We start from the raw sequence: 22,469 nt of genomic DNA on the forward strand, positions 1-22,469 counted from the left end.
AATATAAATACAGTTCTGTAAACCAAAGAACCTGCCCCACCCAAAAGTGGTTGCAGAATCAAGAACATTTTCCCATACAACTCACCAAACACTATCTCTCTCTCTCTGTGTATATATATATATATATATAGCAATAAATAATACATACATTCTGGTGTCATCTCAGTAACAGCAACCCAGAAACCTAACCTCCTTTCATTAATGTGCATATTGTAAACTACTACAAAATCTTGCAACTCAACAAAACACTCTGTACATATGTACCAAACCTGCTATACCACAGCAGCACTTATTCTCAGGACGCAGATAGAAACAACTGTACTTATGAAAAGGCAACACTGCAAATATTAGAAATGTAACCCATGGGTTAAATAAGGTTAAAAAATTTCCTAGGGGGAGTCCGGGGTGAAGGTCCGGTTCTGGGGCGTTCCCAGGGCCAGAGAGGGTCATTTGTGGCCAGTGGGGACTTGGCTGGAGTCGTGATGAGTATGATCAGCTGTGGCACGGTTCTGGCCATGAATGAGGGCTCACAGGCCGGAAACCAGCAGGAAAGTGGCCAGCTGATGCCTGCACGGAGCTCCAACGCATGCAAATTGACTCTAGAGCTCTAACTAGGCCCAAAATGAGCCAGGGCTTAGATATTTATGGCGGCCCAGCAAAATTCCACAGCAAATCACAGTTGATTGCCAACTGCCGCATTGGGTCCGTCTGGACCCTGAAGAAGCTCAGAAGCAGCCTGAAGAAGGCAAGGGGGATAACGTGGGAGGTTGCCTGGTCTAGATTTATATTTATTTTAATTTTAAATTGTTTTTTTAGGTCCATGGTGCTGGGGCAAATTAAAAAAATTCTTTTTGCCCCTCAGGGGGTCCAGGGGTCTCCTTGAGGTTGGGTTACAGTGGTTTTTAACTTTATTTAAATTGGTTTTTTTTGGCTGTTCCACTTATTGGTGGATTTATGGGCTACCGGATCCACGTTTTAGGCTCTCATTAGTTATGCCAGTGGCTGAGGTCATATTTTAATTTTTAGGAGTGACATTGTGAGGTATCAGGTGGATTTTAGGATTTTTTTGTAAAGAAATTTGGTAATGTCTTGCACTGCATGTTATTTTAAATTTGGAAAAAAGTAGGTGTATGATACAAAGTAAAGTGGGATGTTGAAATAGTTTTTATTAAAATGTGTGATGATTTTTATGATATTTCACTTAAAAGCAGTGCTTTTTTTGTGCCGGTACACATACTGGCACCTTTTTTACCTTCCGAGTCCCCTTCGACTGCTCCTGTTTCCTCGCTGCTGCTTGAGAGTCTGGGTCCCTAAGAATCCGTAAAAGACCCGGCCGGCACCAACATACTCAGCCTTCAATCCTATCTGCTCATGGAGGACTTGTTGGTACCACCCCTCTGACACATACGGAACAGCCTTCCCGATCGCATGGTATTGGTGCGAAGGCTTGTTGTCGCTTGTGCCAGACGGGCCTTGTACTGGGTGATGCTGGGGGCCCGGACTCTCAAGCACGCGCCAGGTTATCACAAGCTGCCGGGCACCCTGGCCCGTGGCCAGTGGTGTGCTGGAGCCGGCTCGCAGCGGCTCGCAAGAGCCGGTTGTTAATTTTTTAAAGATCTTGTGAGCCGGTTGTTCAGCACGGTGAGCCGGCTCTGGTAAACGAGGTAAGCATGGCAGGAGGGTGCCACAAGCCATGTTTACCCCGTTTACCTCACCTCCCACCACTGCCTTCATTTGCCTGTGCCACCCAGTGATTCTTCTCTCTCCCCTGATTACCTCCGTCGAAGTGGCCACGTCATTGAAAGCCCTGCCCGTCTCTAGCCTTCCCTTCGTGAGTTCGTTCCCTCAGAGTCTCGCCTTCTGACGTCATTTCCTCTTTCCGCAAGGACGGGACTCTGAGGGAACGAACTTGAACAGAAGGCTAGAGACGGGCAGGGCTTTCAATAACGCGGCCACTTCGACGGAGGTAATCAGGGGAGAGAGAAGAATCACTGGGTATGGATGGCTGGAGGGGGGACAGGGGAGAGAAGAGAATCGCTAGGCATGGGTGGCTGGAGAGAGGGGGCATGGGAGAGAAGAGAATCGCTGGGTGGCTGGAGGGGGGCAGGGGAGAGGAGAGTTGCTGGATATGGATGGAGGGAGGGCAGGGGTGAGGAGAGTTGCTGGACATGGGTGGATGGAGGTGAGAGGAGAGTTGCTGGACATGGGTGGATGGAGGGGAGGGCAGGGGGAGAGGAGGGTTACTGGACATGGGTGGATGGAGGGGAGGGCAGGGGGAGAGGAGGGTTGCTGGACATGGGTGGATGGAGGGGAGAGGAGGGTTGCTGGATGGAGGAGGGAAGGGAGAGAGAAGAAATGCTGGACATAGATGAGAGGGAAGGGAAGAGTGAGGAAGGAGATGAGATGAGGGAAAAGGAAGAGAGGAGAAAACTGCACATGAAGAAAATAGGCAAAAGCTGGATCCACTGGACAGTCAAGTCTGCGGAGGACCCAGCTTTTACTTACGGATGTAGGGCAAGAAATGAAGAAGAAAGGAGGAAAGTAAAGAAATAAATGGAAAGGAAGCCCTGAAAATGGAGTTAAGAGGACAGATAGCAGCAGAATCAGATACTGGGCCAGCATGATCAGAAAAACAAAGTCACCAGACAACAAAGGTAGAAAAAAATAATTTTATTTTCATTATAGTGTTTGGAATATGTCTGCTTTGAGAATCAGGTGCTCAACATTAAAAGTTTATATTTATTTACTTATTTATGGCATTTTATCCCTCATTAAACATGAATTAGATTGGAACCTGGGATCATTAAATTTTTTTTCCTGGAGTAGTGCATTTCCCCCCCTCCCAGGCTCTCTTCCCGGCTATAGCCAGCTCTGCAAATTTTTTTTTTTGGGGTGGGGGGGGGCGCAGAGGTGGACCGGGGAGAGAGCCTGTTGTTAAACATTTACCAGCACACCGCTGCCCGTGGCCTCCTTAAAAGGTTTGGTGTTTGTGTGGAGTTGATGCAATAGGGTTGACAGTCAAAAGCATGGTGTGAAACAGAAAGTGGACAGAAGAAAGTTAGGAGTCGAGATTCAAAGCAATTTAACCAGCCAGAAAGGGCTTCTGGCCTATTAACTCACTTGTTCAGGGCTAGGCTATCTGTTGATAGCGTCTCTTAACTGGTTAGTGCTGCTGAATATCTCCACAGACTGCTAATCTCAAAGCTGGTTATTTTGTGGGTGGCCTGGGGGTGGATTTGGCACCTGTGCAATTAAGTGCTACTAGTCAACACTTAACTGCCTAAATTTAGCGGTCAGATCGAACTGTACAAAAGTCAGTCTTATCTTCATGTGATGTCACTTATATGGTTAATTGCTGAGTATCGCACTGAACTGCATAAGAGATAGCCAGCTGCATAAACCCAGGTGTTCAATGCCTGTGCCCGGACATGGCCCCACATTGAATATTTGGCAATAACACCTCCGGTGGCTAATAAAATGTTCACCCTCACTGCCTGAATATTGACCCCTTAGAGTTGCAAGATTTTTGCTGGCACAGGATGATGGAAAGGTTTGATACAGATAGATAGATCAGTTTGTATGAGGAGGGAAAAACTATTGGTCAGAGCAGTAGTTGGGAGAGTTATATATGACTAGTAAAACAGGCCCGTTTCTCACAGAAATGAAATGGGCGCTAGCAAGGTTATCCTCCGAGTTCCAACTTGCCCCCCCCCCACCCTCCCTCCCTCTCCTCCTCCTTCCAGGCCTCCCTCCCTCTCCTCCTCCTTCCAGGCCTCCCGCCCTCCTCCTTCCAGGCCTCCCTCTCCTCCCTCCCTCTCCTCCTCCTTCCAGGCCTCCCTCTCCTCCCTCCCTCTCCTCCCTCTCCTCCCTTTCCTCCTCCCTCTCCTCCCCCTCCTCCTCCTTCTCCTCCCTCCCTCCTCCCTCCCTCCCTCTCTCTCCTCCTCCTTCTCCTCCCTCTCCTCCTCCTTCTCCTCCCTCTCCTCCTCCCAGGCCCCCCTCTCCTCCGAGTTCCAGGCCCCCCCGCCCTCCCTCCCTCTCCTCTGAGCAGGCCCCCTCCCCCTCCCTCTCCTCTGAGTAGGCCCCCTCCCCCTCCCTCTCCTCCGAGTTCCAGGCCCCCCGCCCCTCCGAGTTCCAGGCCCCCCTCCCCTCTCTCCCTCTCCTCCGAGTTCCAGGCCCCCTCCCCTCCCTCCCTCTCCTCCGAGTTCCAGGCCCCTCTATCCTCACGCCTCCCTCCCTCTCTCTCCCCTCCGAGTGGCAGGCCGACCTGCGTTGTCCGCCCTCTTCTCCCAGTCCTCCACCTGCCCCTCGCCTTCCTGCATGCCACCCAGAATTTAAAAGTTCTTACCTCGGGGTCCGGCGGCAGCAGTGAAAGCCGAGCAGGTACGGCTCTTCAGCCTGCCTTCCCTTCTGTCTCAGCTCTGCCTCTGGTCCCGCCCTCATTTCCTGTTTCCAGAAGGGCAGGACCAGAGGCAGAGCTGAGAGAGAAGGGAAGGCAGGCTGAAGCGCCGTGCCTGCTCGCCTTTCACTGCTGCCGCCGGACCCCGAGGTAAGAACTTTTAAATTCTGGGCGGCACGCAGGAAGGCGAGGGGCAGGCGGAGGACTGGTAGAAGAGGGCGGGCAACGCAGGTCGGGCTAGCACTCTGAGGAGAGGGAGGGAGGGGGGCCTGGAGCTTGGAGGAGATGGGGAGCCTGGAACTTGGAGGACAGAGGGGGAGGGAGGTGGGCGATTCTCCCGCGATTCTATCCTCACCTCCAATGTTCTGTGGCTGGCTGGTGCTGGCTTCCCTTCCCTCTCACTGATCCGCCCTCTGACGTCATCACGTTTGAACGTGAGGGCAGACCAATGGGAATTGTGTTACGAACCCAGGCATCCAAACGTAGAACGTTGGAGGTGCAAATTATTATATAGGCTATGAAGTATAACCTGAGACGTAGTGCTTGGTACTTCAGTATTATAGTGATATGGTGTCTCTTTGATTTTCTCAGCCCTTTCTATGGAGAAGACTTCTACTGTGAAATTCCTCGAAATTTTCGTCACCTATCTTTTTACATTTTCGACAGAGATGTATTTCGAAGGAGGGATTCTATCATAGGTATGTAGCAGTGCTAATATTCTTTGTATGGCTATCTTCTATATTTCATACCCCACAGTGCAACTTCTTGGGTTTGTCAAAAAGTATACATAGGTTGAAAAGACATAATTCTGTATTTTTATCCTATTACGTTGTTACAGTATACCTTTCCTCAGTGGTTGTAGTATATTTCAAAAAGGTAATAGAATTCTCCATCTGCTTTCAGCTGTTTAAGTTTTGAATTCCTCACCTAAGGAATTGAAAATTCTGACACCTTATTCTTCTTTTTGGATTGGATTATCATTTGGTGATATATTTTGGCTGATACATCAGATACTTTTTCAACAATTACAATTTTGTGATGGCCAAAACTACTCTTACAGGCAAATACATGAATAATGGGCATTGTGGGCAAGGCATGTGATAAAAATCCAGAATTTGTGTTTTTGTTTTGTTTTTTTCTTGTTGCCTACGTCTAGCCACAACCATGTGTAATGTCACACCAGGGCGTGGCATGGCCTGTATCACCAGGTCTGCTCCCTCTTGTACTTGCCTTGGAAGACGTCAGGAAAAATCCTCCTGATCCAGATTCCGCTCCAGTCCAGGATTTCTAGCTCTCCAGCTCAGACACTCATATAGCAACCAGGTTCCAAAATATAAAGAGCTTTTATTCAGCACAAAGAATTAGATTCCGTAAGCAGTCTCCAAAACACAGCACAAGTCCCCCTGACATGTGCTTCAGGATTCATAGGAAAAAATAAACCCAAAAGAATTCATGCAAAAACTGCACAGGAAGGGTTTCTCTTTTCTTCCCTAACCCAGCTTGCATTTTAAGTCCATAGCAGTTCATATGTTTCTTATAGGTTTGAACCAGCATTTCCAGGACGCAGCCTAGATCTGTGCTGTTAATGGACACATGCACATAAGAATAAGAGGAAGGGACATGGGGAGAATAAGGGTGAGGAAAAGATGAAAAGCCATAGGTAGATGAAGAAGAGGGAAATTAAAGACTGGATAGTAAGAATGAATTAGATCTGGACAGAAAAAGGCAAAAATAAATTGAAGAAACAAAGAAAAAGGAGAGAGAAAAATGACAAATGGCCAGGAAACCTTGGCAAGAGAGTTAAGATGAAAGAAAGCAGAATCAAGAGACTAGGACCATCAGAGATAGTAAATGACCAGACAACAAAGGTACAGAAGATAATTTTATTTTAAATTTAGGATAAAGTAATGTGGTAAATGTGTGGTGTGGAGGAGTAGTCTAGTGGTTAATGCAGTGGACTTTGATCCTGGGGAACTGGGTTTAGTTTCCACTATACCTCCTTGTGACTCTGGGCAAGTCACTTAACCCTACATTGCCCCAGGTACAAATAAGTACTAGTATGTACCTGTAAAACACTTTTAATGCAGTTGCAAAAACCACAGAAACGCGGTATATCAAGTCCCATTTCCCCTAATGGTTAATAAATGCAAATAAAACACAAAATAGAAAATAGTGTGATACTTTTATATTGGACTGATTTTAATACATTTTTGATTAGCCTTCAGAGACCAACACTTCCTTCATCAGGTCAGGAGAGGATACCATAACAGCAGTATGCTGTCCTGACCTGACCTGAAACCAGAAGGTAACTGAACGAGTCTTGAGCTTGACATCAATTTTAACATACACAATGGGACTTTCAGTAGATTTATTTTAATGTACATTATTTGACTTTTAGTATATTTATTTTATTTTGCACATACCTCCTTTTTAAAAATATTTAGTTTATGCTGTTTTAATACATATTTTAAGAAGTACATTTTAATTGTTTTGTTTCTGGGGTTTGTCAAGCCTTCCTCTATTCCCACTTTTTTTGTGTAACCTGACCTGAGCTGAGGCAGGAGGTTTTGGCCTCTGAAAGCTAGTTGAAAAAGGTATTAGGCTAGTAGAATAAAAAGTTATCATCTTATTTTCCATTTTCAAGTGCCTGAACTGAGCATATGTGAGAGGGCCAGCACTGGAGGCTGAAGCACACTGCCAACTGTTGCACTGCTCAAATAGTATGGTAGGAGGCTCATGCAGTGGACCTCTTCTACTAGAGGGGCTTGGGCAGCTCCGCCAGCGATTCAACCAGTGCCACAATTTTGGAGTGGGCTTAAGCTCAAAGTGAGGGGGCCAATGCCCCCTCGCGTTACATCCCTGGGGGGAATAGATGCTGGATAGGGGGTGTAATAGAGTGAACTGAAACATTCCCTCTTGCCCATCCCTGCTTTCACTGGTGTAAATAAAGTATTTTCTGGAATTGCCATGGGTCTGAGGTGTCCCAGGGGACGGAGCCCTGAGGTACAGTGGGCGGAGCCAAGGCAGAATGGAGCGGGGCTGGGGTGTTTACTAAAATCTCCCTCTCAAATATTGGGACCCCTTGGCAGCTCTGCAGAGAGCTGGACAGCTTGTTCTGTCTCCCTAAGGAGAATGCTTTGGTCACATTGCTGAACAGGAAGACTATGATTCTTGTTGAAGGGGTCTCTGTGCTGAAGGATACCCATGACAGGAAGATGGAGCAACTCCTTTTGCAGGCTTTCAATTCCTTGGAAATTGGAGTAGAGGCATTGTGTGAAGGCTATATGGCTTGCGCTATCTTGTGTTGGGCTTAGCAACTACCAGAGTCCCTGAGGTGGCACTTAGTTGAGTGTGGCTTTTCTGGCAGATGAGCTCTATGATGCTGTCTGCATCTACTCTTAGTCAGTAGCATTGTTAGTAGTGGCTCATATATGACTGTGTCTGTGGCATTGGTCAGCTGATGCCACAAAGGAATAGTTGCAGAAGCTACTTTTTAGGGGCTGATTACTGTTCGATGAAGACTTGGAAAAGCTGGTGAAGGACCTCGAGATACCCACACACTGCTTCTTATTTCTTTGGGGGTGGGTCTTGCTGTAAGGATGGGGGCTGGTACCATCTCAGCAGGTGGTCCTCAAGTGTCCTAGCATAATTGCCCTTTCGTGGGGCCTGAAGGGTGAGGGATTTTGGAGCCTCATCCTCCTTGGTGAGACTTTGAGCGCCCCCTGGTGAACAGAGCTGCAGAAAGGCCTGAAGAAGGGCTTGGCCCTAAGCTTTCTCAAGGTCCAGCAGTGGTTGTTTTGTGTTTCTAGGACATAGTAACATAGTAGATGACGGCAGAAAAAGACCTGCACGGTCCATCCAGTCTGCCCAACAAGATAACTCATATTTGCTGCTTTTTGTGTATACCCTACTTTGATTTGTACCTGTGCTCTTCAGGGCACAGACCGTATAAGTCTGCCCAGCACTATCCCCGTCTCCCAACCACCGGTTCTGGCACAGACCTTATAAGTCTGCCCAGCACTATCCTTACCTCCCAACCACCGGCTCTGGCACAGACCGTACAAGTCTGTCCAGCACTATCCCCGCCTCCCAACCACCAGTCCCGCTTCCTACCACCGGCTCTGGCACAGACCGTATAAGTCTGCCCAGCACTATCCCCGCCTCCCAACCACCAGCCCCGCCTCCCAATCTTGACTAAGCTCCTGAGGATCCATTCCTTCGGCACAGGATTCCTTTATGCTTATCCCACGCATGTTTGAATTCCGTTACCGTTTTCATTTCCACCACCTCCTGCGGGAGGGCATTCCAAGCCTCCACTACTCTCTCCGTGAAAAAATACTTCCTGACATTTTTCTTGAGTCTGCCCCCCTTCAATCTCATTTCATGACCTCTCATTCTACCATCTTCCCATCTCCGGGAAAGTTTCTTTTGCGGATTAATACCTTTCAAATATTTGAACGTCTGTATCATATCACCCCTGTTTCTCCTTTCCTCCAGAGTATACATGTTTAGTTCAGCAAGTCTCTCCTCATACATCTTGGAACGCAAATCCCATACCATTCTCGTAGCTTTTCTTTGCACCGCTTCAATTCTTTTTACATCCTTAACAAGATACGGCCTCCAAAACTGAACACAATACTCCAGGTGGGGCCTCACCAACGACTTATACAGGGGCATCAACACCCCCTTTCTTCTGCTGGTCACACCTCTCTCTATACAGCCTAACAACATTCTAGCTACGGCCACCGCTTTGTCACACTGTTTCGTCGCCTTCAAATCCTCAGCTACTATCACCCCAAGATCCCTCTCTCCGCCCCTACCTATCAGACTCTCCCCGCCTAACACATACGTCTCCCGTGGATTTCTATTCCCTAAGTGCATCACTTTGCATTTATTCGCATTGAATTTTAATTGCCAAACCTTTGACCATTCTTCTAGCTTCCTCAGATTCTTTTTCATGTTCTCCACTCCCTCCCGGGTGTCCACTCTGTTACAGATCTTAGTATCATCCGCAAATAGGCAAACTTTACCTTCTAACCCTTCGGCAATGTCACTCACAAATATATTGAACAGAATCGGCCCCAGCACCGATCCCTGAGGCACTCCACTACTCACCTTTCCCTCCTCCGAGCGAATTCCATTCACCACCACCCTCTGGCGTCTGTCCGTCAACCAGTTCCTAATCCAGTTCACCACTTCAGGTCCTATCTTCAACCCCTCCAGTTTATTTAAGAGCTTCCTGTGGGGAACCGTGTCAAAAGCTTTGCTGAAATCTAAGTAGATTACGTCCATAGCTCGTCCCTGATTCAATTCTCCTGTCACCCAATCAAAGAACTCAATGAGATTCGTTTGGCACGATTTCCCTTTCGTAAAACCATGTTGTCTCGGATCTTGCAACTTATTGGCTTCCAGGAAATTCACTATCCTTTCCTTCAGCATCGCTTCCATTACTTTTCCAATAACCGGCCTGTAGTTTCCAGCTTCTTCACTATCACCAAGGTCTGTTGGTTCTTCCTAGGGGTGCAGGTGGCTATTTTGCATTGTTTGTGCAATATGAAGGACATTTGGCCTCTGCTCTGGTCTGTTCTGCTGCAGTGGGATCTTAACCTGGTACTCAATGCCTTGATAGCTCTGCCTTTCAAGCCTTTAAAGAGACCCTCTCTGAAGGAAATCACTTTGAAGGTGTTTTTTGGTGTTTTTTTTACTGGTAGTCATTTGTTCTTCCAGGAAGGTTTCAGTGTTGCAGGCCCTGTCATGTAGGGATACTTACTTATGCATTCTGCCATGATTTTTGCCCAAAATGGTTTCTCCTTTTCATGTGAATCAGGTTGTCTCTCTCTTGGCCTTTTCAGAATGGTGGAAGTCAGAATCTTCACAGAAGCTCCATTGGTTGGATGTCCATAGAGTGCTTCTGCATTATCTGGAAGTTACCAACTCCTTTTGAACGCCTGATAAAATTTTCATATTGTTTCAGGGGCAGTCCAAAGTGCAGGCAGCCTCTAATTCCTCCATATTGCATTGGATTATAGTTGCAGTTGAGGTAGCTTACATCATAGGTTCTCATGGACAGGGTGTGGGAAGCATGGAACGGCCTCCTGGTGGAGGTTGTGGAGACGAGGAATGTGTCAGAATTTAAGAAAGCACGTGACAGGCATGTGGGATCCCTTAGGAAAAGGTGAAAGTGGTTGCTGAGGAAGGGCAGACTGTATGGGCCTTTTGGCCCTTATCTGCCGTCATGTTTCTATGTTTCTGTGTAATGCACAATATGGGAGATCTCAACAGGGTGTTAAGACCTTCTTCCCGCTACTGCTGTTGTTTCTCCAGACCAGCAGCAGTGGTAAAACAACACAAAGCGGTTGTGGGGCCACAGTCTTCATAAGCACACTGTCGGCTCTGTTAGCTTGCCCCCTCTGACATCAACTTCCTGTTCCGAGGCAGGGAACTGGCAGAGGCAGAGCCGACAGTGTGAGGATGAAGACTGTGGTCCCACAACTTCTTTATCTTGTTTTGCTACTGGTCTGGAGAGCAGCAGCAGAGAGCCAAATGGAGATTTCCTTAGCCTGCACTGGAAGAGGGGTCAGAGGAGAGTGGGACACCTGTCTGGGGGGTGTTTGTATAGAGGGGATGAGGAGGGGCTGGACCCATGAAAGATAAAGATGAAGGTAGAAAAGGTGGGGGCTTAGAAACAAAAAACGTGGGGGGAGATAAATAAGCAAAGAAGAATGGAACGTGAGGAACTGTTCCCATAGACATGAATGAAGCTATACTGGCCGAATCAGCAAAGAGGATTTACTACTGTGCAGGCAGCAATAATTTATTCATTGAGTAGACAGTTACTGTATGCATAAATGCCACTTGGGAATTGACAATAATACTTATAGAATTGTTTGTTAGGGAGTGAAGTTGGAGACATTTAAGGTGTGTCAGGAAGCAATTCTCATTATGCTGCCTAAATGTTTTTGTGAGAAACTTGAAACTAAATATTCTTTAGGGAAATTGAAAAACACAAAGAGTTTTGTTCTGTGGATATTAGCTTCTTAGCTCAAGTTCTTAATTTGGCATAACTGAGCCCATGGCAATGATGCACAGTGGATAATACAATTTAACCCAATTGAACACCTTGAAATGTCTTATGATAGGGATCAGTCAAAGGGTCTCATTTAGAAATGCACTTTAAAACACATTGCACTAGTGAAGGCCCCATTTTTTTTTTTTTTTTACTAACCATGGAGGTGATCTTAGAAAGTTTATACCTGTAATTAAAAAAAGAAAGCCATTTGCACATGTAAATCAGCATGCATATATAAGAAACTGTTTTAAATGAGGTTACTTACATATGTATGCAGATGGCACAAACAGATTTGAAGAGGGTGTGTTCTGAGTGAATTTTAGGCAGACCTTAACAATGCATGTGCACTCCCTATTTAGCGCAACAGCAGTACATGCATATTTAAAAATACTTCCCCAATAGCATTTATACCTGCTCTGGGTCATGCATAAATGTCAGCTCACGAGTGATTCAGGGGGAATTTTTGCTTACCCCTGAAGTGTTCAAAACTACCTCAAACAACAAAAAAAATGAGATTCTTGGATCATGGCTCCTTAATTGACTCCTCTTGGATTTGCAATTTTGCAAAATCAGTTGCTTAAATATGAATTGTATTTAGAAAAATATTGATCAGGCCCTTTCTAGACCACATGAGAAGTTTGGTACTACAACATTTTTAACTTTGAAGGTTTATTGACATACGGATTTTAGGATCTTATGTGAGGATGTTTCATTTAAAAGGATAAAGTATTGGCTTTATGTTTGTGTTATCCTGATGCTTTTATCACTGATACTGTTAATAAGTCTGAAGTTGAGGATATACGCGGGAGATTTGATTTGATGAGAAACGATGACATAGTCAAGATTTTGAGTTCACTGAAAGTATCTAAATGTTCATTTCACCCTTATTCTTCATTGATTATGATGGTATAAAGAAGTGACATTTTTGTTCTACTATAGTGACACTTGTGAATGTCTCACTCAGAAGAATATATTAGTACTTAGGACAGCTTATGTCTATCCTTGATTGAAGAAAGATTTCCTTGACCCTTTGGATGTAGTGAATTATCGCCCTGTGTCGTCCTTTCTTTTTATCTCAGCTGTTGGTTTTCATTGAAGAACATTCACTCTCTGAGGACAAGCAGGTCTTTAATTTTCACAAATGGGTAACGCGGGTCCACGTTGCCAGTCTGGAGCTTGTAAGAAGCTTAAAAATAAGTCTTTGAGCATGAGACATGCTCCATTGTGATTGCACGAGTGCCTTCCTGTCAGTCGCAAGAGTGCGGAATCAACAGTTCTCTTTTATCCACGGTGAGGAGAGGAATGTTGTATATCCAGTCCTCACAGCTGGTTCGGTTGGTCTTTATGCCGTCATTTTTTTCTCCTTTTCTTAATACCCCTTTTGGAGTTACCTTATTTTATCCTTCCCTGTATATTTTTTTAGATTATTTTTGCCTTTCCTGAGTGTTCTTTGTTTTTACCGCACTCGCTAGGCTGTATTTAGGCCTGAGCTCTGGTCGGGTTTTCCCTTTTCTCTTTTTTGGTGCTCTTCCTTTTGTTTAGCACCATTGAGTAGTTTGATTTGGCCACAGTTGTTTTTCCTTTCATGTCATCAAAGGTTCCCAGTGGCTTTAAGCGCTGCACTCGGTGCAAGAGGATCATCTCTGGCAAGGACACCCATTCTTGGTGGCTACAGTGTTTGGGACCTGATCATACCCCTACAAACTGTATTCTCTGGTCTTCATATGAAGAAGAGAATACAGCTGGCAAGAGAAACTCTGAGAGAAAAGAATTTTGGAACTGGGTCCGAAACCTCAACGTCTGTGTTGGCATCAGGTGTTGCGTTGGGTGTGTCGGTCGATATGGCTGCGAGACCCTTGCACACTGGGAGTAACCGTCCCATCAAGTGGGTCTCCTCCTGCCTCAGCGCTGGCTTATACATGTCAGTAGCAAAGTTTGTCATTTATATACACAAAGCCCTGAATGATGCTGCTCTGTTTTTAATTTTTTTTTTTTTTTTTGTAAAATGGCTATTCCAGCTGTGTATGCCTCCAAATGCACATTTTTCTATATCTACCTATCTTACAAAAGGCTCTATGGTCAGTGAGCCTATTGTAAAATACGTTGTAAATTTTGAACGTCCCAACTTGGACATTCGTTTTCCAACCTAGATGATGTATGCAAATTTGAACTGTATGTGCTTAACTTGAATTAACACCCTTTGGAAATGAAGTTCAAAGAGTGTTTTTAGTTTGTTTAAATCTTTTTATTGAAAAAGAATAACAAGGTTCCAACGCGTAACCACAGATCAACCAAAGTCCTGTATAAACCCCTCCCCCCTTACAGTCCCTTTCCAAGGCTTGGGGTAACAAACTTATAGGTTTAGTAGTCAACTTTGAGCTGAAGGTGACATGGTATTCCAGAATGGGGTCCGGCATTTCTGAAATCAGAGGTCCACAGGTGAAGAAATATCCTGAATCTCACGGTGCTCCATTCGTAACAGCACAATCAGTTGTACACACCATTGTTGCAGAGAAGGACTCCGATGAGAAACCCAGTCCATTAGAATTGTCTTTTTTGCCATAAGAGTAGAGCAGGACACAAAGCTGCTCATTCCACTCGGTACAGGAGATCCTAGCACAGGATGACCAAAACGTAGCAAAGTGTCATAGTGCCAACTAGAATGCCAAAGTTGGGAAACTGAACAATATGGAGCGTCAAAAGGTTTGAAACATGTGCCCCAAAGTAACTCCAAGTGCTCTGCATTTCAAACAGGCTCCTGTGGAAGAAAGGCCCTTCATGGAGCCACATAAAGATGCAATGCAAATTTATATTGTAACTCCCAATTAGCAATAGCTTTTATGTGGTGCTTTAAAGAAAGAACATGATCTTTAAAGTGCTGAGGGGACAAGGAAATAGAAAGGTGTATGCTTCAAAGCCCCACCAGAGTGACGAGCATAATTAGGGTCTGTCGTGGTGTCCTGAATATTGTGGTAGTGAAAGGAGAGGGACACTTTCTGTTGCGCTCCCAAAGTGAAAGCAGTTGCATGTTCCTCCTGCACATCTTTTACTAAGTCCTCCCATGGCAAGCTGTCAACTTAATGACACAGTTGAAGGTAGTAAAATAAGTCATTTGTTGGTAAAGAATATTCCTGTTGGAGAGTGGGAAAGGGTTTAATATGTCCCTCATCAGTCGCCACTTGTAATAGATATTCAATGCCCAGGCGATGCCACCTTCGAAAAACAGTAAAACTGACCAGGGGGAAAAGCAGGGTTATTGCAGGTAGCCATAAATGGAGCCACTCATGAAAATTTGTGGTGGTGACAAATCCATCGCCAGACTACTTTGGCAGAAGGAATTATCCCTGTATCTTTGAACATTGTGAGTGTACAACCTCCTGCAGTGTGGAGCAGACAGCTAAAGTGAACAGTAGAGGACAATTGGGTTTCAAGAGGTGTGTCAGAAAAATCATAAGTAGAATGAAACCAGTCATTGATATGTTTCATACCACTAGGAACTGTAAGGTGATTAAAGCTTTGCAACCCAAGCTCCCCGTACTCAACTGGAATGTGTAAAATGGATACAGGAAGTCGCGCCCTCTTGCCCTGACAAAGAAATTTTTGCAAGCAACGATTCAATTGTTTCTCATCTGAGACTTTCAGATATAAGGGCAATAATTGAAACACATAGAGCCAGCAAGGAATAATGAGCATATTATACAGAGGAATCCTTCCTATCAAAGATAGGAAGTATCATTGAGCAATTTTGTGACATTACTAGTATACAGGTGAGACAAGTCAGGGGGATATACACTCCTAGATATTTCAAAGGCCCATCCACCCACCCCAATGGAAAGGCACCGTCCCACTTCAATTGGGTATTGACCAATACTGGAAGAGCCTGCAATTTATACAGATTTAATGTAAAACCAGAAAAGCTACCAAAGTGGTGAATTGCATGCAAAAAAGTGGACAGGGACTCCCGAGGGTCAGTCAGCAGCACCAAAAGATCAACAGCAAAAGCAAATATTTGTATATGGCGATCTAAAATTTGGACTCCTGGAATACTTTCCACAGGTTTCAAGGTTCGCAACAATGGCTCTATAGAGAGCAAGAATAAAAGTGGTGACAAAGGACATCCCTGGCATGTGCTGGAAAGATAGTAAAAGGGGAAACCCGAACACCATTCACCAAGATGGAAGCTGTTGGAGATGAGTACAGGGCCTGCAAGGCTTGATTAAACCAACCCTCAAAACCCATATAGCGCAGAACATGAATAAATACCCTAATCCACTTTATCAAAGGCCTTCTAGGTGTCCAAACCAACCACCAAAGAAGGCAGTCTATTATGTTGACAGTATGCCATAGACAATAATAAACAATGTACACTACAGGTGGAATGCCTTTGTCAAACGAAGCCTAAATGGCTTTCCTCACTAAATGGGGAAGAACCCCTGCCAAAGGCTCTGCCAACACCTTAGACAGAAATTTAATGTCTATGTTAATAAGTGAAATCGGGTGATATGAATCCACCACATCTACTGGCCAGCCCGGTTTTGAGATTAAAGACACAAGTGCTGAATTGGCATATAGTGGAAACCCACCCCTGTCTACCACATCCATGAAATATGCCGAGAGAGGACCCAGGAACTAAAGAGGCATCATCCTATAAAACTCTCCGATAAACCCATCTGGACCAGGAGCCGAATGTAACTTTAACGATTTAATGACCCCTTGTAATTCCCTAGCATTAAGAGGATTAATAATATGCTGGTATTCTTTTTCTGTCAAGTGAGTTAGATCTGTCTCCTCCAAATAGATTTGGAGTACGGCAGAATCAGGGGGATCACCTGCCTGGTAAAGCTGAGAGAAGTAGCCTGTAAAAATTCGGGCTACATCTTCGGTCTTGTTACTACTACTACTATTTAGCATTTCTATAGCGCTACAAGGCGTACGCAGCGCTGCACAAACATAGAAGAAAGACATTCCCTGCTCAAAGAGCTTACACACTGTCCCTTGCAAATTTTACAGCAAGACCACCACTCAGGAGCCACCCCACATTTTGATTACCCAAGCAAAGCGACTGCCTGACCGGTTTCCAAAATGGTGAAATTGGAATTTACGAAATAGTGAGGAACGAATAGCTTTTTCATGCAAAAGGGAGTTCAAGGTTACCTGTGTAGAGTATAGCTTGTCTCATGACATCTGCAAGGATTACAAATGAATGCTTGTTTAGCCTTCTTCAGTTGAGTTTTTAACTGCAACACACTAGTAACGAGCCGTTTAGTATGCATATATACATATGCTGTGATGTTCCCATATAGTACTACTTTGGCTGCCGGCCAAAAGAGGGAAGGTTGGTCTAAATGAGTTTCATTATGATGTACATAAGTTTCCCATTTATCATGTAAATATTTCTGAAATTCAGAATCATGAAATAGATAAGAGGGGAATCACCACCCTGAGACAGTATGATGGTGTGCAGGGGCTTCAACATTGATCCATACTGGTGCGTGGTCTGAAATTTCTTCAGGACCAATAATTGCGGAGTGCACATAGGCAAACAAAGAACGATCAATGAGTATATAATTTATTTGAGACAGGGTGCCATGAGCTCTAGATAAATTTGTGAAATCTTTTTCTCTTGGATAGAGTGAATGCCACGTGTCATCTAAGTTGAGAGAATGCATAAATGAAGGAAGAACTTTGTTCCGCCCCACATTCCATGCATCATGGGGGAGCTCGCGCCAATCTATAGATGGGTCCTGTACTAACTTAAAATCGCCTAACACTGTAAGTTGTAGGGACTGGTAAGGTAAACAAAGTTGCACCAGAGAATTATAAAATGCAGGATCAACTTTGGTGGGGCCATATAAGGCCAGAACAATCACTACACCACCTCTCCTTCCTCCCGAGGATGCAGCAAATACATCTCCAACCCAGGCACACTTCAGTTTATGATGATCTTGATCTGAGAGTTACAGTGGTGGAAATAAGTATTTGATCCCTTGCTGATTTTGTAAGTTTGCCCACTGACAAAGACATGAGCAGCCCATAATTGAAGGGTAGGTTATTGGTAACAGTGAGAGATAGCACATCACAAATTAAATCCGGAAAATCACATTGTGGAAAGTATATGAATTTATTTGCATTCTGCAGAGGGAAATAAGTATTTGATCCCCCACCAACCAGTAAGAGATCTGGCCCCTACAGACCAGGTAGATGCTCCAAATCAACTCGTTACCTGCATGACAGACAGCTGTCGGCAATGGTCACCTGTATGAAAGACACCTGTCCACAGACTCAGTGAATCAGTCAGACTCTAACCTCTACAAAATGGCCAAGAGCAAGGAGCTGTCTAAGGATGTCAGGGACAAGATCATACACCTGCACAAGGCTGGAATGGGCTACAAAACCATCAGTAAGACGCTGGGCGAGAAGGAGACAACTGTTGGTGCCATAGTAAGAAAATGGAAGAAGTACAAAATGACTGTCAATCGACAAAGATCTGGGGCTCCACGCAAAATCTCACCTCGTGGGGTATCCTTGATCATGAGGAAGGTTAGAAATCAGCCTACAACTACAAGGGGGGAACTTGTCAATGATCTCAAGGCAGCTGGGACCACTGTCACCACGAAAACCATTGGTAACACATTACGACATAACGGATTGCAATCCTGCAGTGCCCGCAAGGTCCCCCTGCTCCGGAAGGCACATGTGACGGCCCGTCTGAAGTTTGCCAGTGAACACCTGGATGATGCCGAGAGTGATTGGGAGAAGGTGCTGTGGTCAGATGAGACAAAAATTGAGCTCTTTGGCATGAACTCAACTCGCCGTGTTTGGAGGAAGAGAAATGCTGCCTATGACCCAAAGAACACCGTCCCCACTGTCAAGCATGGAGGTGGAAATGTTATGTTTTGGGGGTGTTTCTCTGCTAAGGGCACAGGACTACTTCACCGCATCAATGGGAGAATGGATGGGGCCATGTACCGTACAATTCTGAGTGACAACCTCCTTCCCTCCGCCAGGGCCTTAAAAATGGGTCGTGGCTGGGTCTTCCAGCACGACAATGACCCAAAACATACAGCCAAGGCAACAAAGGAGTGGCTCAGGAAGAAGCACATTAGGGTCATGGAGTGGCCTAGCCAGTCACCAGACCTTAATCCCATTGAAAACTTATGGAGGGAGCTGAAGCTGCGAGTTGCCAAGCGACAGCCCAGAACTCTTAATGATTTAGAGATGATCTGCAAAGAGGAGTGGACCAAAATTCCTCCTGACATGTGTGCAAACCTCATCATCAACTACAGAAGACGTCTGACCGCTGTGCTTGCCAACAAGGGTTTTGCCACCAAGTATTAGGTCTTGTTTGCCAGAGGGATTAAATACTTATTTCTCCGAGGACAAGCAGGCTGCTTGTTCTCACTGATGGGTGACGTCCACGGCAGCCCCTCCAATCGGAAACTTCACTAGCAAAGTCCTTTGCTAGTCCTCGCGCGCCCGCGCGCACCGCGCATGCGCGGCCGTCTTCCCGCCCGAAACCGGCTCGAGCCGGCCAGTCTTCTTTTGTCCGCACTCGGTACGGTCGTTTTTTCGCCGTGTCGAGCCCCGGAAAGTCGACCTCGCGCGTCCAAAGTTTTTTTGAGCGTGTTTTTTCTTCGGAAAAGCTTTCTTCTAGTGCGGGAAGTGCTCCGGAAACCCTCCCCGGGTTTCGTGTCAATCCTCCCCGTACTTCCAGCTTTTTGCCCCGATAAGTTTTCTTTCGTCGTCGGGGTAGGCCTCTTTCGGCCTCGGTCGAGATTTTTCTCCCTCTAAATTTTGGTGCTTCAATTTTCGCCATTTCGGCTTTTGATTTCGCCGGCGTGATTTTTCCGCCCATGACATCGAAGCCTTCCAGCGGCTTCAAGAAGTGCACCCAGTGCGCCCGGGTTATCTCGCTCACTGATCGACACTCGTCGTGTCTTCAGTGTCTGGGGGCTGAGCACCGCCCTCAGAACTGCAGTCTGTGTTCCCTGCTTCAAAGGCGGACTCAGGTAGCGAGACTAGCCCAGTGGAACGTGTTGTTCTTGGGCTCTTCGTCGGCATCGGCACCGGGATCTTCGAGTGCATCGACGTCGTCAGCGTCCAGACCATCTTCCTCGGCCGCCCTTGCATCGAGTGCATCGAGGCATCGGGCCTCTGCATCGGCGCCGAGACATCGGATAGCTGCATCGACGTCGGTGGTACCGGGACCTCGTCTCCTGATGTCGTCGGATGGTGGTGCATCGAGTGGAGTGCAGGTGAGGGCTGTCCATTCCCCTGCTGGTGGCGGTGAGCCCTCGGGTGGGTCTCCTCCTACCCTGAGGGCTCCTGCGGTACAGCCCCCCCGAGATCGACCCTCTTCGGTCTCGGCCCCGAGGAAGCGACGGATGGATTCTACGTCCTCCTCGTCGGTGCCGGGGAGCTCCGGTGACATGCTTCGGAAGAAATCGAAGAAGCATCGACACCGGTCTCCTCCCCGTGTCGGCACCGAGAGCTCTGGGTCGCCGAGGGATTCGGCACCCAGCAGGCATCGGCACCGAGAGGACCGCTCACCCTCTGTTCAAGAGGTGTCGATGCGCTCCACTCTGGACAGCCCGGAACAGCCTCCTCGCCCAGAACAGGTTCTGACGTCGACGCCTGCATCGACCTCTCAGCCTTTTTCTGCAGCCACTCTGAACGAGAGCCTCCGGGCCGTTCTCCCAGAGATTCTGGGAGAGCTGTTGCGCCCTACCCCTCCGGTACCGGCGGTGCTTGCGCCTCCGGTACCGTCGAGCGTGGCGCCGGCTGGCCCATCGCCCAGGTTGAGGTCCCCGACGTCGGTACCGCGTGCGGTGCCGACCGCGGCCACCTCCCAGGAGGGCTCCCCGACTACGTCGGCGGAGGGAGCTTCGCCGATGCGGGCGAGGGAGTCTTCCTCTCGACGCCCCCGTCGTGGACGTGGTTCCACTGAGTCGAGCTGGGCGAGGTTGCAGACACAGGTTCGGGAACTTGTGTCTGACACCGAGGGTGAGGCCTCGTGGGAGGAAGAGGAAGACCCCAGATATTTCTCTGACGAGGAGTCTGAGGGTCTTCCGTCTGATCCCACTCCCTCTCCTGAAAGGCAGCTTTCTCCTCCTGAGAGCCTGTCTTTCGCTTCCTTTGTCCGGGAGATGTCTACGGCCATCCCCTTCCCGGTGGTTGTGGAGGACGAGCCCAGGGCTGAAATGTTTGAGCTCCTGGACTATCCTTCTCCACCTAAGGAAGCGTCCACTGTTCCCTTGCACCATGTCCTAAAAAAGACATTGCTTGCGAACTGGACAAAACCCTTAACTAATCCCCACATTCCCAAGAAGATCGAGTCCCAGTACCGGATCCATGGGGACCCAGAGCTGATGCGCACTCAGTTGCCTCATGACTCTGGAGTTGTGGATTTGGCCCTAAAGAAGGCTAAGAGTTCTAGGGAACATGCTTCGGCGCCCCCGGGCAAGGACGCTAGAACCTTAGACTCCTTTGGGAGGAAGGCCTACCATTCCTCTATGCTCGTGTCCAAGATTCAGTCTTACCAGCTCTACACGAGCATACACATGCGGAACAATGTGCGGCAGTTGGCGGGCTTGGTTGATGCTCTTCCCCCCGAGCAAGCCAAGCCTTTTCAGGAGGTGGTCAGGCAGCTGAAGGCGTGCAGAAAATTCCTGGCCAGAGGAGTTTATGACACTTTTGATGTTGCGTCCAGGGCCGCTGCTCAAGGTGTGGTGATGCGCAGGCTCTCATGGCTGCGTGCCGCCGACCTGGAGAATAGACTCCAGCAGCGGATTGCGGACTCGCCTTGCCGTGCGGACAATATTTTTGGCGAAAAAGTTGAACAGGTGGTAGAGTCTCTCCACCAGCGGGACACCGCATTCGACAAATTCGCCCGCCGGCAGCCTTCAGCCTCTACCTCTACAGGTAGACGATTTTTCGGGGGAAGGAAGACTGTTCCCTACTCTTCTGGCAAGCGTAGGTACAATCCTCCTTCCCGACAGCCTGCGGCCCAGGCTAAGCCCCAGCGCGCTCGCTCTCGTCAGCAGCGTGCGACTCAGCAAGGCCCCGCGGCCCCCCAGCAAAAGCAAGGGGCGAGCTTTTGACTGGCTCCAGCAGAGCATAGCCGACATCCAAGTGTCCGTGCCGGGCGACCTGCCAGTCGGAGGGAGGTTGAAAGCTTTTCACCAAAGGTGGCCTCTCATAACCTCCGATCAGTGGGTTCTGCAAATAGTCCGGCAGGGATACACCCTCAATTTGACATCAAAACCTCCAAATTGTCCACCGGGAGCTCAGTCTTACAGCTTCCAACACAAGAAGGTACTTGCAGAGGAACTCTCCGCCCTTCTCAGCGCCAATGCGGTCGAGCCCGTGCCATCCGGGCAAGAAGGGCTGGGATTCTATTCCAGGTACTTCCTTGTGGAAAAGAAAACAGGGGGGATGCGTCCCATCCTAGACCTAAGGGCCCTGAACAAATATCTCGAAAAAGAAAAGTTCAGGATGCTTTCCCTGGGCACCCTTCTCCCCATGATTCAGCAAAACGATTGGCTATGCTCTCTGGACTTGAAGGATGCCTACACACACATCCCGATACTGCCAGCTCACAGACAGTATCTGCGATTTCAGGTGGGCACACGCCACTTCCAGTACTGTGTGCTACCCTTTGGGCTCGCCTCTGCGCCCAGGGTGTTCACAAAGTGCCTAGCTGTGGTAGCAGCGGCACTCCGCAGGCTGGGGGTGCACGTGTTCCCATATCTCGACGATTGGCTGGTAAAGAACACATCAGAGGCAGGAGCCCTGCAGTCCATGCGGATGACTATTCGCCTACTGGAACTACTGGGGTTTGTGATAAATTATCCAAAGTCCCACCTTCTCCCAGCGCAGAGACTCGAATTCATAGGAGCTCTGCTGGATTCTCGGACGGCTCGCGCCTATCTCCCAGAGACGAGAGCCAACAACTTGTTGTCCCTCGTCTCGCGGGTGCGAGCGTCCCAGCAGATCACAGCTCGG

At 47.4% G+C, this 22,469-nt stretch overlaps 1 protein-coding gene across 1 annotated transcript in view; it reads left to right on the plus strand.

Moving 5' to 3' along the window:
• The window catches only part of RASA3 (RAS p21 protein activator 3), a 615,753-nt gene that overhangs the window by 287,562 nt on the left and 305,722 nt on the right, over positions 1-22,469 (plus strand). The window contains exon 3 of the mRNA XM_030201492.1: positions 4,988-5,094. Coding sequence (XP_030057352.1) covers positions 4,988-5,094 — 107 coding nt within the window. The remainder of the gene's footprint in view (positions 1-4,987; positions 5,095-22,469) is intronic.

This window comes from Microcaecilia unicolor, chromosome 4, assembly GCF_901765095.1.
Source record: "Microcaecilia unicolor chromosome 4, aMicUni1.1, whole genome shotgun sequence".
NCBI classification, from domain to species: domain Eukaryota; kingdom Metazoa; phylum Chordata; class Amphibia; order Gymnophiona; family Siphonopidae; genus Microcaecilia; species Microcaecilia unicolor.